The 18,808-nt window shown below is 38.1% G+C and overlaps 1 protein-coding gene across 1 annotated transcript in view; it reads right to left on the reverse strand.

Annotated features, from left to right (window-relative positions):
- Positions 1-14,786, reverse strand: part of TFB1M (transcription factor B1, mitochondrial) — a 70,784-nt gene extending 55,998 nt beyond the window's left edge. Inside the window, exons 1-2 of the mRNA XM_077897960.1 lie at positions 14,539-14,786; positions 11,278-11,429 (exon numbers count right to left, since the gene is read on the reverse strand). Coding sequence (XP_077754086.1) covers positions 11,278-11,429; positions 14,539-14,671 — 285 coding nt within the window. The 5' untranslated portion in view covers positions 14,672-14,786. The remainder of the gene's footprint in view (positions 1-11,277; positions 11,430-14,538) is intronic.
- Positions 14,787-18,808: the final 4,022 nt, after the last annotated feature.

Genomic DNA, 18,808 nt, shown 5'->3' on the forward strand with positions numbered 1-18,808 from the left:
AAAAAACTAAAACACTAATATGGTTTTTTAAAAAGATTTTATTTATTTATTCATGAGAGACTCACACAGAGAGGGTGTGCGGGCAGAGGGAGAAGCAGGCTCCATGCAGGGAGCCTGACATGGAACTCGATCCCGGGTCTCCAGGACCAGGCCTTGGGCTGAAGGTGACACTAAACTGCTGACCCATCTCGGCTGCCCCTAAAACACTAATTTGAGAAGATATACGCACTCTGTTGTTTGTTGCAATATTATTTATACTAGCCAAGATAAGGAAGCAGCCCAAGTGTCCATGGATAAGTGAATGGATAAAAATGATGTGGTATATACATAAAATGAAATACTACTCAGGCATAAAAAAGAATGAAATCTTGACATTTGCAGCAACACAGATGGACATAGGGGATATAATACTAAAGTAAGTCAGAGAAAGTAAGTACCATATGATTTCATTTATATGTGGAATTTAAAGAACAAAACAAACAAACAGACAAATGTAAATAATAGTGAAGGGGAATATAAAGGAAGGGAGAAGAAATGTGTGGGGGATATCAGAAAGGGAGACAGAACATAAAGACTCCTAACTCTGGAAAACGAACTGGGGGTGGTGGAAGGGGAGGAGGGCGGGGGGTGGGGATTAATAGGTGACGGGCACTGAGGGGGGGCACTTGACAGGATGAGCACTGGGTGTTATTCTGTATGTTGGTAAATTGAACACCAATAAAAAATTAATTTATTAAAAAAAAAAGAAGAAAAGAGGCAAATAGAAAAACAGTATCTTAATTATAGGGAGCTAACTAGTGGTTGCCAGAGAGGAGCTGGGTAGAGGAATAGATGAAATAGAGAAAGAGAATTAAGAGTACATTTATCTTGATGAGCACTGGGAAATTTACAGAACTGTCGATCATTATACAACTGAAACTAATACAACACTGTATATTAATTATACTTCAACTTAAAAATTATAAAAAGAAAAAAAGAAAAATTTACAGATATAAATCCTTTCATACAATATCACACAATTCTCTACCTTAAGCTGAAAACAATGAACCTAATTTCACCCTCTTCTTGATGACTAGGGTCACTGTTGCTGCTAGAGTAATGGCTTCAATGGTTATGGTCCCTTACTACTGAGCTTTTTTATTTTTTAAGTTTTTATGTTTGCTTTTTATAGTTTTTCTGCCACAGTAATAACTGTTACTTCTTGCTGTTGTCAGTGAGTCTGCTTCTAGCATTGATCTCTGTACTTCTAATTTGTAGTGGACTAGGAAATCACTTTGGCTGTGGGCCACCTTTATTTACCTGTTGAGTTTTGATTAACTATGGCTGTAGCCGTATCAAGTAAGTTACATGTGTGAAGAACGTAATCATGTTACAACAGAAAGCCAGGCGATCTTTCCTTTTGTAAAATTTGCTAGAGATGGAAGAATTTGAAAATTTTATTATCTCTGTTGAAAAACAGTTCCTTTCGCCAGGATGACTAAATTACTTTATATATCCCTTTGTAAGATGACAGGGAAGGGGTATCATTATAATAGCAACCATTTACTGGTTATTGGCAATATGCTAGGCTATTTATATGCCAATCTCTTTACAAAAATTTCCATCTATCCCTGCAAGGATCACAAATGATTGCTATTATTCCCATGCTGCAGATGAGAAAGCTGGAGCTAAAACTGGCCCAACAACAAGCTCAAGATCACAAAGCTAGTATGTACCATTTCTGAGATCTGACACCAGCCAATTTGATTCTCAATCCTGTGAGCTTTCCAACCTGCCTGTCAAGTAGAAATAATCACTGTTTACCTATTATAAAACTCAGAGGTGAAACTAACAACAATCATGACTGTCTCCAAAATTCCATAAAACAAGCACATAATAATTAAAAAGAATCCCAGAGCTTCTTACTCTGGCTAAAACGAAATATATAAGACCAGCTGGCTTAAAGAGATTTAAAAAAATGGACAAAATAGATGAAACAACAGTTTTCAGACACTGGACAGCAGGAAATTCAGGAAAACCTGCATTTCTAAGAAACTCAAGGAGTCCCACACAAAAGAAATACAAAGAAAAGGACACAAAGGTGCACCATGATGAAATTGCTCAAAAACACTGATAGTAAATCTTAAAAGAAGTCAGAGAAAAAAGGCAGAGAAACAAAGACAAGAATGACAACAGATTTCTTGTCAGAAACAATGCAAATGAGAAGATGGCAGAGCAAAATCTTTTGACTACTAAAAGAAAAAAAAACCTGCTAGTATGTTTTTCAAAAACAAAGGCAAAGTAAAACACTTTTTCAGACATACAAGCACTGAAGTTCTGTCATCAACTGATCCACAGTTATAAAAAATGCTAAAGAAAGTCTTTCAGGTAGAAAGAAAATAATAGTAAATGGAAATATGGATGAAGAGAATCAAAATGGGGCACCTGGATAGCTCGGTTGAGCATCCAGCTCTTGATCTCAGCTCAGGGACCTGAGTTCAAGCTCTGTGTTGGGTCTCCACACTGGGCTTGGAGTATACTTAATATCAAAGGGGCGGGGGGGAAGTAACCATATGGGTAAATATGTAACAATTTTTCTTATTATACTTGACCCTTTAACAACAGGGTTTGAACAGCACTGGTTGGTTGACTTACATGCAGATTTCTTACAGTACTATAAATATATTTCTTTTTCTTATGATTTTCTTCATAACATTTTCTTTTCTCTAGCTTACTTTACAATAAGAATACGGCACAAAACATACAAAGTATGCATTAATTGGTTATTGGTAAGGCTTCTAGTTAACAGTAGGGTTTAGTAGTTAAGTTTCTGGGGAGTCCAAAGTTACACGCATATTTTTAACTGTTCGGAGGTCAGCACCCTTAACACCCACATTGTTCAAAATTCAACTGTATTAAAATCTCTTTAATATAGAATTGACTTTTAATTTTTTTTAAATTTTTTATTTATTTGTGATAGTCACACACAGAGAGAGAGAGAATGAGGCAGAGACACAGGCAGAGGGAGAAGCAGGCTCCATGCACCGGGAGCCTGACGTGGGATTCGATCCCGGGTCTCCAGGATCGCGCCCTGGGCCAAAGGCAGGCGCCAAACCGCTGCGCCACCCAGGGATCCTAGAATTGACTTTTAAAACAAAACAACATTGTATTATGAACTTTACAACATATGGAGAAGTAAAGCTTATAATAATAGTATAAAGGCCTGCAAGAAGAAATACAAATACACTATTACAAGATTTGTATGCTACACATGAAGTGCTACTTTATTACTTGAAGATTAATTGGGATACATTAAAGAGGTATAACCACATACCTTCAATAAATTACCAAAATATTGAAAGTTATAGATGTAAATTGTAGCAGGCTGAATTCCTGCCCCACAAAGATCTCCATATCCTAATCCCCATGGCTATATTATCTTACATGGTAAAAAGGACTCTGCAGATGTGATTAAAGATCACAAGATGAGGAGATTATCCTAAATTATCTGGGTGGACCCATGCAATCAATCACAAGGGCCTTCATAAGAATGAGGCAGAAAGATTGAAGTCAATAGTAGATTTAGAAGCAAGAAGTCCAGGAGCTAGTAAATGCAGGTGGCCTCCAGAAGCTGAAAAAGGCAAAGAAATGATTCTCCCCTGAAGCCTCCAGAAAAGGAATAGAGCCCTATTGACCTTCATTTTAGACTTATTCCCAGAACTGTAAGAGAATAAACTGGTATCATTTTAACCTACTGCATTTGTGGTAATTTCTTACAGCAACAATAGGAAACTAATACAGAAAACAGAGATGATCAAATTGGTGAGAAAAAAAGCAAGACTTAGCTATATGCTGCCTATAAGAAATCCACTTTAAATATAGAGCCACAAATAAAAAGGATGAAAAAGTGCATCACTCTAACATAATCAAAGGAAAGTTGGAATGGCTATATTATCAAGGTAGATTTTAGAGGAAAGAACATCACCAGAGATCATGATGATCATTTCATGATAGAGGAACCAATTCATCACGAAGACATAACAATCCTAAATGATTATGCATCTAATAACATTACTTCAAAATAGATGAAAGAAAAACTGAAAGAACTGCAAGAAGGGATAGACAAGCCTGCAATTAGAACTGGAAATTTCAATATACCCTTCGCTTAATAAATAATAGAACAAGTAGGAAATCACCAAGGATATAGAAGACTTGGGTAACCCCAACTTGACCTACTGAAATTTCTGTAACATCCAACAGAAGAACGTATATCTTTTTCACCAGAATGTATATTCTTTCCAAATGCGTAAGGAAACATGATTTACCAGGACAAATCATGTTACACCAGAAAACAATTACAAATTAATTTAAAAGTATTCAAGTCATGCAAAGTATGTTCTCTGATCACAATGGAATTAAATGAAAAATAACAGAAAGATATCTGAAAAACCCCAAAATTTACAAGCCAAATGATACATGTCTAAGTACCCCAACAAGTCAAGTAAGAAATTAAAAGGGAAATTGGAGTTGAAGCTTTCTATGGGAATTCTGAACTTCTTTTGTAAGTCTTTCTTTCCGTCTAAGATCTCAAAAGAAAATTTTTTTTCTTAAGTTAGTATTTTGAATGAATTAAAATGAAAACACAACCTATCAAAATTTGTGGGATTTTGCTCAGGTAATACTGAGAAGGAAATTTATAGCACCAATAAACATCTAGGAGAAAATAAGAAAGGTCTTAAAGAAACAACCTCAGCTTCCACCTTAAAAACCTATACAAAGAACAAATTAAACCTCAAGGAAATTGAAGATATAACATAATTAAGATTTCAGAGCAGAAATCAGTGACATAGAAAACAGAACACAAGACAGATCAATGAACTCAAAAGCTTTTTTGCTGTTGTTTTTTGAGAAGATCAATAAAGTTCACCAATATGCAGCCAGACAGATAGGAAAAAAAGACACAAATTACCAATATCATGAATGAGAAAGAGGATATCACCAAAGATTGTACGGATGGTTGGTTTACCGTTAGAAGAAAAAAAGAAAATCAATATAATTTACAATATTAACAAACTAAAAAAAAAAAAAGTCATGATTATCTCAATAAACTCAGAAAAAGTATTTTTGCAAACTCAACACCCATTATTTAAAAAAAAAAACAAAAAACTAAAAAACAACAAAAACAAAAACCAAACAAAGCACCACAACCTCTCAGCAAACTAGAACAGAGGGATCTTCCTCAGTTTGAAAAACCTACAACTAATACCATACTCAATGGAATGTCTGAATGCTTTCCCCCTGAGATCAGGGACAGGCAAGGATGTCTACTCCTATTTCTGTTCAACATTATATTGGAGATTATAGCCAAGACAAGAAACAGAGGCAAAACTGATTGAAATGGAGGAGGTAAAACAGTGTGCACTGCAGATGAAATGATAATACGTGCAGAAAATGCTAAGAAATCTACAAAACAGCCACTAATAAGTGAGTGCAGCAAGGTTGCAGGATACAAAGTCCATGTCAAGAAAAACAGTATTTCTACATAGCAGCAACATAAAAATGGAAATAGAAATTAAAAACTAATACCAACGACCAGGGTACCAAAAAATAGGACATACATGGAGTAAATTTGACAAAAGATATGCAAGACTTATATACTTAGAACTACAAAACACTGTTGAGAGAAATTAAAGAAAATCTAAATAAACAGGGAGACATACCATGTTTACAGATCAGGAACTTATACCATTAAGATGCCAGTTCTCACAATGATCTATAGTTTTAGTCCAATCCCAATCAAAATCCCCTCGGCTTTAAAAAAAAAAAAAAAGGAAAGTGATGATCTAATTTTACAACTATATGGAAATGCAAAAGGACTTACAGAATAGCCAAAACAATTTTGGAAAAGAAAGGCAAGGTGGGAAGACTTATATTACCTGCTCTCAAGTCTTACTATAAAGCTACAGTAATCAGTATAGGTTGGTCTCAGGGCAAAAAACAGACCTATATATCAATAGAAAAGATACTGATATTTCTGGACCTCAGCAGAAGCCAGAAACAGACCAGAAACAGACCACTGTATATAAGACCAGCTGGTTTTTGACAATAGGACCAAGGCAATTCAATGAGGAAAAGATAAATTTTTTTAATCAAGTGGTGCAAAAAAAAAAAAAAAAAGAAAGAAAGAAAGAAAGAAAAAAATTACAAAAAAAAAAACCTGTACCCTTACCTCACACTACACACAAAAGGTAACTCAAAATGTATCATAAACCTATGTGCAAAACTTGAAACTATAAAACATCTAGAAGAGAACATAGAAATTTTTAGTTCTCATTTTGACAATTGTTTTTTAACATAAGATGCAAAAAGCATCAAACTCAAAAGGAAAACAAAACTGATAAACTGTACTTCATTGAAACAAGCTTTACTCTTTGAAGGACACTGTTAAATGTCAAAGAAAAAAAGGTAAGTCATATCTGAAAAGAAAGCACTATAAAACATATATCTGACAAAATACTTGTATCTAAACTATATAAAGATCTCTTATAATACAGTAATATGAAGACAAAACAAACAATGCTCAAAATATTTGCAGAATTCCCCCTCGGAAGATACAGAGATGGCAAAAAAACAAAACAAAACACATGAACAATATGTCTAGGGGTACCTGGGCTGCTCAGTGGGTTAAGCAGCCGACTTGATTTCGGCTCAAGTCATGATCTCAGGGTCCTGGGATCAAATCCCACAAAGGGCTTTGCACTCAATAGGCTGCTTGAGGATCTCATCCTTCCCTCTTCCTCTGCACCCCCTGCCCCACATTCTCTTTAAATCAATCAATCAATCAATCAATCAATCCCACAAAGGGCTTTGCACTCAATAGGCTGCTTGAGGATCTCATCCTTCCCTCTTCCTCTGCACCCCCTGCCCCACATTCTCTTTAAATAAATAAATAAATAAATAAATAAATAAATAAATAAATAAATAAATAAATATCCACTATTACTGATTAGGAAAATGCAAATAAAAACCACATTTAGGGGCACCTGGGTGGCTCAGTGATTGAGCATCTGCCTCTGGCTCAAGTCTCGTGATCCTGTGGTCCTTGGATTAAATCTTGTATCAGACTCCCTACATGGAATCTGCTTCTCCCTCTGCCTATGTCTCTGCGTCTCCCATGAATAAGTATATACAATAAAAAAAAAAAAAATTAAGATACCACTACATACTCATTTGGATGGTTACAATTAAGATGATTAACCATATCAAGTATAAGAAGCATGTGAAGCAAAGGAACTCTCATGCACAGCTGGGGATGGGGGCAGGGAATGTTAAACGATACAGCCAGCCACTTTGTAAAACAGTTTGGTAGTTTCAAAAAAGTTTAACATATACCTACCATAAGACTCAGACACTCCACCTCCAATTCTTTATTCAAGTGAAATAAGAGTATATATTCACACAAAGACTTGCATGTGAATGTTAATGACAGCTGTATACATAATTGCCAAAAAATGAAAACAACTCAAAGTCCATGAACTGGTGAAAGGATTTATAAATCTGGGATATCCATACAATGGAATACTAGTCAGCAATAAAACAAACAAAAAAATCAAGCTATTGATAAACACCCCAACATGGATGAATCTCAAAATACTTATGCTCAGTAAACGACATCAGACAAAAAACAGCATATACTTACATAAAATTCTAAAAAATGGGGATGCCTGGGTTGCTCAGTGGTTGAGCATCTGCCTGTGTTTCAGGGTGTGATCCCAGGGTCCTGGGATCGAGTCCCACCTTAGGCTCTCGACGGGGAGCCTGCTTCTCCCTCTGCCTATGTCTCTGCCTCTCTCTGTCTCTCATGAACAAATAAAATCTTTAAAAAAAATTCTAAAAAATGGAAAATATCCTATAGTGACAAAACAGCTCAGTGGTTGTCTGAAGATAGGGAAGGGGAGGAGGAAGGGATGGATTATGAAGAAAAATGAGGAACCCTGAAGGTGACAGGTAGTCATTATCTTGTTTGTGGTGATGGTTTCATGATATATATTTGTCAAAATTCGGTAATCTGTACACTTGTAACAAGTGCAATTTACTGCACATCAATAATACCTCAATAAAGCTATAAAACAAAGTACTTAGTACAGTAAACCCTCTATAAATATGATTGTTATTAATATACAAAATCTTTAAAACAAAAAGAAAAAAAATGAGAAACCCAGATTACTTACTTCAAGAACATATTACTCATGATGTTCTCTCTAACTCAGAAATGGGGAAGCACTTACCAAAATCTCAAGTTCTCTGAGTTATCAAAAAATCTCACTTTCCTCCAAAGCACAAAGAACCTACCCAGCCATAGAAATGTAACAACAACAAAACAACCTTAAAAATGTGCAGTCACTAGAGAATGCTACAACATAGAAACCCTGGATGTCCAATGCTAATGTGAGGAGTGGGGGAGAAAGCTCCAACATTTCCAAGGCACTGGGGATTTAAATTCTAATGCTCCAAAAGGAATAACTTTGCAGTCCTCCTTACCTGTTTCCAGATTAGCAGTCTCCTGATCAATCCTTAATTAACAGAGATGCCTAAGGCACAGGGATAATAATCTAATTGATTACCTATACTGAAAATTATATTGAGTCCTTGACTTAAGTATGAGGCATTCATTTAATCATTACAATCCTATAAGCAAATGGAGGCACAGAAAGATATAATATACCTCCCCAAAGTCCTACAACCAGTAAATGGTAGAGCCTGAAGTCAAAGCCAGGCAATTTGATGAGGTCTGTGTTCTTTACCACAAAACTATCCCATAATGCCTTCACATATTAGACATGCTTTTTTACTTTACAACATGCCGATGGTAAAACCTGTATGTTAGCACTATGTACTTTCCCCTAAGATGCCTCATGACGATATTATAAGAATTAAGATACAAATGACATACTTTCAGATAGAAGACATTTTATAAATTATTACAATTTCTTTAAAAAGTAATTCTATTAGCTTAGAAACCACTAAAATGGAATCCTTAAAATAGATCACTCCTTCTGCCTTTATTCATTTTTATGATTAATTTAGTACCTCTAAATGAAAGTGGTTTTACATATTGAAACATCCTTTACAGGAAAAAGAAATCTATTTGATATTTTAGTACCCAATATTTCTTTTTAAGGCAAATTCCTTTCTTGCAATATAAGACACTAAGAATTTTGCTTTTTCTACAGAAACAGGAAGACAAATCCACATTTTTTTGCAGAGTAATTTACCTTGAAACAAATATTTATAGTTAGAAAAATGAGCACAAAACTTTTTAATAATCAATGCTATATAATTATTCATTTTCATTATTAAATGACACATTTAGTTGGTTACCTAGATAGATACATACGCATATAGTCAACCTTTTATTTTTCCATGTAAGGCGTTATTGAACACCTGCTATATGCCAGGCATGGTTGCATGTGGTAGAGATAGAGCAGGAAATGAAACACAAGAATCTCTATGCTCTTGGCAGACATTCCAGAGGGGGCAGATACAGTATGTTCTTATTTGTTGTCCATCAGAGGATCAATCTAATGAGACAGGGGTCAGGAGTGCAGGGACTTGGTAGGGCAGCTGAAAAGAGAAGTGTGTAGCTGCCTTCTAAGCAGTCTGTCTTCAAAGATCCTTAGTTGAGATCAGAAGGGATAATATGTAAATTAGGTGGGGATGAACAGAAATTTGTTTCACCTCCTTGACTCATGAGAAAGAATTATACATAACAGATGCTAAGATCGAGGGTTAGGAAGTCTCTTCAAGGGCAAGAAGTCAGATGAGTATTTCCCATGTCCAGAAAGGGCTAGATGAAAAAAAGCTAAATGGAATTACACAGTGTTATTCAGCTTCTTTTCATCATCTCATGATCTCACCAAAAATAAAATATTCCCATTTTCACCTCTAATTGAGAGACAGTTCTTTAATGAACAAAGTAGTTCAAAGCTAAACTCACTATTAAATTTCATGTCAAGAAATAGGTACCATATGAGAGTCCCAAAATAAAGTTATAAAACTGAAACTAATTCTGTCAATTGAGTGGTAAAATTAGATAACACTAAATATTATATAATTTTTACAGCATAAAACAAAATGTAGTCCAATAAGAAATAAATCACTAGATTTAAAAAAAAAAAAATCAGTTGCATGTATACAAAGCCCAGACTTTCAAACAAATTTCCTCAAATTGTTCTGGTAGAAATGAAACATTTTTCAATTATTGCACATACAAGCATTAGATTGTACCAATTTTAAACCAATTTGTTTCTTGTATGAAAGTAATAATGCGGATAACTTTATTATTCTATTGAACTCCCTTAATAAATTGCTACTCATCTAAGCCAAAGGCTAAGGGCTCTTGTAGAGTTTCAGAATTATAGAAGAATCAAACAAAGGCCCTTTAGCCAGTAAGTGCCCCCCTGTGAAGAATTCCCTTTACAAAATCCCTGATATAATGGGTTTCACTGTTTGCCACCATTGAAAATATATAAGTCCCTCCTTATTTTAAATCCACATTTGCTTCCCTCAATTTCCATCTACTTGTATTAGTTCTTTACTAGAAATCAAAATAAGCTGTCCTCTTCACTGCTACCTTTTCATAGGCAGCTATGAATCTCCTCACTCAAGGCTCCCCTTCTCAGCCTCAAACATGCCCAGTTCCTTCAAATATTTTTCATATAATTATGGCACATACTGTTTTAAGATGCATGTACCACTTCATTCAAACCTCATCTTAAGTCTACATGTACAGTGGTACAACATTTCTTCACTTAAAAAATTCTTAACAAATGCTGAAGCTTAACAATTAATCTCTCTTTAAAAAAGCATATGTTTTCTCCAACTTTTGCTTGTAGAAATGCTTTTCTGAATCGAAATGAAGTTCTCAGAAGCCATGCCAATAACTAAGTCATTGGCATTATTTATTTTACTTATTTTTGAAGGAGTGGGCCAGAACATGCACAGCTATTAGATTTTAAAAAGAGATCACACAAAACAACTAGTTTGTCTAGCATTAATGCATAAAGCAGGTTTATTTAAGTAATGGTCAACAGACCATGCTGGGATGCTTGCTAAAAATACAATTCCTAGATCTTTCCAGGCTATGGAATCAGGATCTCTGGAATGGGGCCTGGAGATCTGCAGTTTGAAGAGCAAACTATATAAATAATCCTCGGAAATTCTGAGGTTTAAGAATCATGGCCTGAAGATTTAAATTGGGTTTTTGCCTCCTAAAAAAGACAATTTTAAGTATCTTACCTGTAGCCCAGGAATAAATCGACTATCCTTTTCAACCACCAAAAGTTCAGCAACATTAGCATTGAGAATTGATCTTGTGATTCCTCCTGGCCCAGGGCCCACTTCATAAACATAAGTGTTTGTCAGATTGCCAGCTTTTCTTACAATTTTATCTAGAAAAAAGAATGTTTTAATTACCTTGATAAATTTCAACGTACAAAATTTAACAACAGTCTCCACAAATTCTTATCAACCATTACTCAACTAGTCTTTTATACCGTATTTATCCAATTACTTACCTCTTAACCTAAACCAATATGGTTTAGGCCATTCAATATTCTACTATATGATTGAATTGTATTATCAGTCTCTTAAAAATAAGATTGTGACAAATTTCCTAATTTAAATATAGTTAATGCTGTATTTTTGCATCTGTTCTTCTGCCAAACCTATCAATTCCTAAGACCAACTGGGTAAGCATATACCATCTCTCTAGTGCCAAATATTTTTTTTTTAATATTTTATTTATTATTTATTTATTTAAGTCACAGACAGAGAGAGAGAGAGAGGCAGAGACACAGGCAGAGAGAGAAGCAGGCTCCATGCACCAGGAGCCCGACGTGGGACTCGATCCCGGGTCTCCAGGATCGCGCCCTGGGCCAAAGGCAGGCGCCAAACCGCTGCGCCACCCAGGGATCCCACTAGTGCCAAATATTGAATATTTGAATAAGACTAGTTTCACGTTCGTAATTTCCAATGCTGGTAGTTTTAAATCCCAAAGCTAGTTGTCTCATTTTCACCTATAAACAACTAATTGGTCACAGCAACAAGTTCCTAGATCATAGGACTAGCAGAAATTTAGATTCTTGGTCATTTTTAGAAAGTTAAACTTCTCAGTGGAAGTGTTTTAAGCTTTACAAATATGCAAATTGATATGGAAAAGTTAATATTTTCAATTGATCAACCTCTTTAAGTTAGCAGATCTTAATAAATCATGAAAAAGATTACTGAGGATTCATTGCAACCAATTATCACTTCTGATAAAACATATAACAGGCTGGTCTTATTGACTGAGATACTAAATTCCAAGTAACTGGGTCTCCTGGGATAGTGGAAATTTAGCCACTGAAAACATTATCAGCACTTCTTTGCAGTATTCACTGAGATGGTATGGCACCACTTTTTGTAGGCCGAAATGCAAAAATAGTTTTGTCTCTCTCTCTCTTTTTTTTTTTTTTTTTAAGATTTACTTATTCTAAAGAAAGGCAGGGGAGGTGGGAGAGGTCAGGCACAAGAGCACCTGTGAGTGGGGGTGGGGGAAGGGCAGAGGGAGCAGGAGAGAGAGTCTCAAGCTGACTCCCACTGAGCACAGAGCCCCACACTGGGCTCAATTTCACCACCTCAAGATCATGACCTGAGTGGAAATCAAGAGTGGTACACTTAATGGACTGAGCCACCCAGGCGCCCCCAAATAGCTTTTAACTAGTGCTGGGAGGGAATTAATATATGTTCACCAACAATTTGTTTTAGATGCTTTACATGCTTGCTCCCTTGCATCTCACAATCCTTCCAACCCTTCTAACGCATTAAGAACTACTATCCCAATTTAACTTCTCTGAACTTTTCAATTTCCTTGTCTGTTGTTTCATGTGTACAAAGTCATCTAGAAAGAAAAGGGAAGAGAAGGGACTCCAGCTCAGGGGTAAATTCTAAAGCGATCCTTCCTCCACTACACACCAATGCCTTTCAGAGGCAACAGAGTTGATACAGTAAGCACAGGTATTATGGATTTAAATCCTCATTTTTTTTTTTAAATGAGGTGCCACCATAGTAGAGGTCAGGGGCTCTGCCCTCAAACTCTTCAGGCACATTCCAATACAGTATCAAAGAGGCACTGTCAATTCGCTAAATATCTGCTCCCATCTGAGCTTCTTACCCCAGACAAGTACTTTAATCTTCCTTCACGTTGGTTCCCAGAGAAGGAATAGTATCTAGATTCCAGAATTTACTCCTAAGGATGACTAAAGGCTCACACAAGATACTGTACACAAAGGATTTTTTTTAACATCAAAAATATAAAGACCTGTATCTTCCGTCTTAAGAATGGAACTTTATTTAAAAAAAAAAAAAAAAAAAAAAAAAGGAAAGGCGCTTTATTTACCTATAGAATGGGACTAGTGACTGGCAGACAAGGCCAGTTCTAGTTACTGCTAGAACTAAAGAATTTTAGAGGTGGATAACTCTTTAAAGCTCTCGAAGTAGGGGCCCTCCTCCAATTAACAGAAGAGAAACTGAAGTTTAGTCAAGGTATTTTACCCTAAGTCCTATTTCTACTGGTAGCACGAAGACTCCACATCCAAGAAATAAAATATCTTATTTCATACGTCACTTAACTGAAAAAATCAACTTTTGGGGTATGATTTGCTGATCTTTCCAGGTTCTCAAGAGGGGCCAAAATGGAACTAAGTACCAAATTCCCCAATACGGTAAATTCTCCAGCAGTGGACCTATTGCTAATACATGTTATTCTTGCAACCTCACCTTTCAGAAGAAACTATCACCAAGATACGGGGCGGGGGAGAGGGGGTGGCGGTTAAACGAATGTATATCAAACTCTGCACTCCAGACTGGCTCACTTTATGGCACATAAAATTTTACCGCATAATAAGGGACTTAAAATAAGGGGTGGGAATGTGAGCTTACTAAAAGTGCAAGCTCCTTGGTTCACCCCCCAGCTGCGTCTCCAGCACCAGCACGCCGCAGGTTCTCTGATACGCATTTACCGAGTATCTGCGCCCTCAAGAGTTTTGCATTCAACAGGTAACCCTTTAAATAACGTCATCCAAAAAAAAATAAAATAAAAAAAAATAAATAACGTCATCCCACGAGCGACACTCTTGCGACACGTTACTGAAAAACTCCCTGCACTAATACAAATTCTGACAGCTTTAAACTGCAAGAGAGGTCAAAGTCGCACGTGCAGCCCCAGGCCGTGGGTTGGCACACCGTGATTCCAACTTCCACATGCGCCTCAGGACACGCGACCCCGGCCTCCCCTAGCGTCTGCTCGGCGTCTGCACAGCCTGCACTAGCCCACGGCGAACACCCGCGAGCACGCCCTCCTGCAGGCCAACCACCCACAAAGCGGTAGAAGGCCCTGACCTACGGCCCCCTGCCCATCGCCTGACCCCAGAAACCCGCCCGCAGGTCCAGGCCAGCTCCCTGACCCACGTGCCCGGGGATGCGGGGGAGACAGCCGGGCAGCCCTGAGAAGACAGCCACCTGTCAGCCTCAAGTCCAGGAGAAAATTCTGGGACAGTTGCTTCGCGGCGTGCAGCCTGAACAACTTAATGATTTCTCGAATCGTGGGCAACGGCGGGAGTCGGAAAGTACTCAGCGTCCCGGACGCAGCCATCAAGCCCCGCGGAACCGTCCACTTTGCACCGCGGAGTTTCCGCGCTGCCCTTAAATCCTCCAGGGAGGATGGCGGGAGCCGCGAGCATTAAGGCCCGCCCCCGAGCCCGCTCTATTGGTCGGATGTACCTCGCCGGAAGCTGGGAGGGCAGACAGGAAATCCGGACGCATCCAGAGCGCATGCGCCGTTTCTCGCTAAGCGCGACGCGGGCTGGGCTTACGCTGTGTTCCTCCGGTGACGGAGCGGAGCCCGGGGGCGGGGCCTCTCCTGGTGGGCGGGGCCTCTCCTGGTGGGCGGGGCCTCTCCTGGTGGGCGGGGCCGCTCCTGGTGGGCGGGGCCGCTCCTGGTGGGCGGGGCCGCTCCTGGTGGGCGGGGCCAGGGCGGCCTGGAGGCGGGGACCTCACGTTCCCACCGGGTCTCGGAGGGGTGGGTCTCAGGAGCTTGGCGCCTAGGAACGCCCCCTGGGGCTTCTGGCGGTTGGACTTGCCGCGTTCCCCTCCGTGGATAATTGCGGGAAAGCCAATGATTAGAGGCAAAACTATCGGTTGCTAACAGTTTTCTCTTATGGTAGATGTTTTCAAAACATCGGCATTGTAGGGGTGCCTGGGTGGCTCCGTGGTTAAGTATCTGCCTTGGGCTCAGGTCTTGATCCTGGGGGCCTGGGATCGAGTCCCCCCCACCCCCCACCCCCACCACATCGGGCCCTCTGCAGGGGGCCTGCTTCTCCCTCTGCCTGTGTCTCTGCCTCTCTTTCTGTGTCTCTCACGAATAAATAAATCTTTAAAAAAAAAAAAACTGGCATTGTAGGTGCTGATGGCAGGTTTCTAACTTCTTTCAGCCTTAGTCTTTCATCTGTTAAATGGACATATCTACCTTAAGGTTGCAAGAACTAAAAGAGGAGTCGCCTGGTGTGCAAGGCATGGGTCAGCTGGTGATCAGTGGTGGCCTTGCTACCGCAAGGATCTGGCAGATGATCCCGGCCAGAGCGGTTAAGGAGGAGCGCAGTTTGTGGTGAGAAGGGCCGGAGGTAGAATCCAACTCTTCTGCCCCCTTTAAATGTATCCAGTGAGAAAAGCTGCCCTGTTTAGAGTTCAGGAAGTGTTTTCAAATATGTCGAGTATTTGTTTTTGAGCATTTCACCAACAGTCTTATGATATAAATATAACTAGTCTCTAGTGAAAGCGGAGGAAACAAAAACTTAAGTGATACAAATTAATTGATGCTCACAAAACTAGAAAATAATGGAACCCAGACCCAATCTAAGTTTCTGGACATGCATAGTGGCTACTTTTTGTAGTCATCTGCCTTTGCATTGAATGTTAGTTGCCACTCCTTGTTTGCCTTCCCCAGATTTTCTTTCTTTTTTTTTTTCCCCCAGATTTTCTTACTGCCCCTTGCTGCTCCAAGTATTGCAGTCTCTTCTTGCAGTACTTGGAAAGGTAAGGATGAAAAGGAAGGGAAATAAACATGATAATACTTGTAATAGCTAACATTTGCCCAATGGTTCCCAAAGTACCAGCTTCACAGCTGAGTGCTTTACAACTGTTATCTCATTAATTGTTACAAAAGATAAAGGCTTAGAGAGGTTCAGCGCTGTGTCCTAGGCTGCAGAGCTAATAAGTAGTGGAATCAGGATTTGAATCCACAAGTCTGTGTCCAGAGCCTGCTTTTTAAGCGGTACAATCAATGTTGAGAGGTCATTTGACTCACCTAGGATGGTTATATCTAAGGTCAAAGACTCAAATCTGAATTCTGTTTATTATAACAGGAAACAACAAAGCAAAGATTGAACTCTCTCTGCTATGTGGGAGAATTTAGCTTTCCTGACCGTGTTTTTTGCAAATTGCTGCCTTGATCACAAGTGAATCAACATTTTTTATTTCTCAGAGTGGTGAGTTTACAATAAAGCTAATGGAAAACCAAGTACCTGCAGATATGATAAGAGTGAAATTGAATGAAATTTTCGCTGAAATCTCAATGGAAAACCCAACCACTTCCTATTGGAGCTATATTAAAAGAACTGTGAGATAATCTGACATAGCTCCTAGCTTTAGAAAATTGGGACATGACTCTCATAGAGGTAAGGTGATTTGCCCAAGGTGGCATAGAAATGTAGTTTGAAAGCCTAAACTCTTGATTCAGAGTCCTTATATTCCACAGTATACACAGGCATTCATTTACAATTACATATAATTATTTCCTTTACTCCTCATGGTGTTCCTATGTGAATGAGATTGTTATCATTCTTTTACTGTGAAGGACGTCATTATCCAGGATTGCACAGCAAGGTACAGAAAGAAGACTTAACCATAAATTTTTTCTTTTCCGAGTTCTGATCTCATGGGTCACACCCCTCAAGTATTATTTTTAAGTTAACTAAGATATGTTAATTTTATAATCTTATTTAAATAAATGGAGTATTAGTCTGAGCATAAGCTTAAGGTTACAATTTTCCTATGGCTATTTAACTAAAACAATTACAATAAATATGTGCTAAGCTACAAAATCAATATAAATGATGCAAGGTGTTTAATCACTGCTCTTTTTTTTAAATTCTATTTATTCATTCATGAGAGACACAGAGAGGCAGAGACACAGGCAGAGGGAGAAGCAGGCTCCATGCAGGGAGCCCGACGCGGGACTCGAGGGACTCGATCCGGGGTCCCCAGGATTACACCCTGGGCCAAAGGCAGCGCCAAACCCGCTGAGCCACCCAGGCTGCCCTAATCACTGCTCTTAAGGCAGGATTTTGTTTTCTTAAAGTTCAGTTTACTAAGGTCACAGCATGCCTTGTAATGATTTTCTCATTGGTTTTCTGGATTCAAATTACCACCAAATCTTTGCTCAGAATTTTTGCCATTGTACGCTGCCTTTCCCTTGGAGGACATGGAAGCTACATATTAAGGTCTGCTTGTATCTGTTTTCATTCACTTGGAAACAAATGAAGTTGAATTACTCGGTGTTAATGCTCTCCTGAAGATATATGTTGCATGGCAGCTATATGGAGGATATTCAGATGATCTAGAATGTGCTCACATGGACTTTTTTAAAGATTAGCACCAAAAATCATCAGAGTACCTGGATGACTCAGTGGATTAAGCATCCAACTCTTGATTTTGACTCAGGTATTGATCCCAGGTTTGTGAAATCAAGCCCAACATGGGGCTCTGTGCTCAATGGGGAGTCTGCTTAAGATTCTCTCTCCCTCTCCCTCTCCCTCTCCTACATGTATGCTTCCTTTCTCTCTCTAATAAATGTAAAAAAAAAAAAAAAAAGATTAGCACTAACATAAACAACAAAATTAAAAGGAGTAAAAACATGGTTTATGTGGAGAATTTGTGGATTCCTGAGAATTTATCCTTTTTTATCCTTATATCAAAATATGAGAATTATTGTCTTAGACCTGCTACATTCAATAACCAACATTTGTGAAGTTACAACCCATTATACAAAGTTTCCCAAGTTACTTCATTTAATTCTTATTTCAATTCTGTGATGTAGGTTTACAACAGTATCAGGTGAGCAATGTTATGGTGCTGGTAAGTGTGCAGCTGAATCTCAAATTCTGATCTTCTGAGTCTCCTCTGCTCTTTTTTTATCTCTGGCATGTGTTAAATAATTGTTGAACTCAATTTTTAAAATTCCATTTTAGGAGAATCTTCCAAGTTTTTAATAGTTCTTGAGATCTAATTTTTATCATCATAAATACTGATCCTCGGTCCTTTAATTTTCAGAAAATTATGCAAAACTCCTGGCAAAGCCTATGAAATCAGCAGGGGGTGTTTTAGTAGTGTATTTCACATATTAATGCAAGCAGTTTTATCCCTTAAAAGAGAAGTATGCAGTTTCATCAGTTTTGAAGCTTTGAAGTATCTGCTTCATCTAGATACAGATTTTAACATGCTAAAATATTATAATTAATACAGAAATTACTAGCCCCACCTATCAGTGAAATGAAGAACTACAAATGACTCATACTGCACTGTGGTACAGAATTCTAATTTTCATAGATCCCAGAATGGTTATATAGCAAAATCACTTATTATTTTAAGTATTTACTTTAATGAAAATGCATATGTGACTTTATTTGGCAAAGTGATTTAGTATCTATTTATAGAAAAAGTGCTAATTCCAAAA

Source organism: Canis aureus, chromosome 1, assembly GCF_053574225.1.
Source record: "Canis aureus isolate CA01 chromosome 1, VMU_Caureus_v.1.0, whole genome shotgun sequence".
NCBI classification, from domain to species: domain Eukaryota; kingdom Metazoa; phylum Chordata; class Mammalia; order Carnivora; family Canidae; genus Canis; species Canis aureus.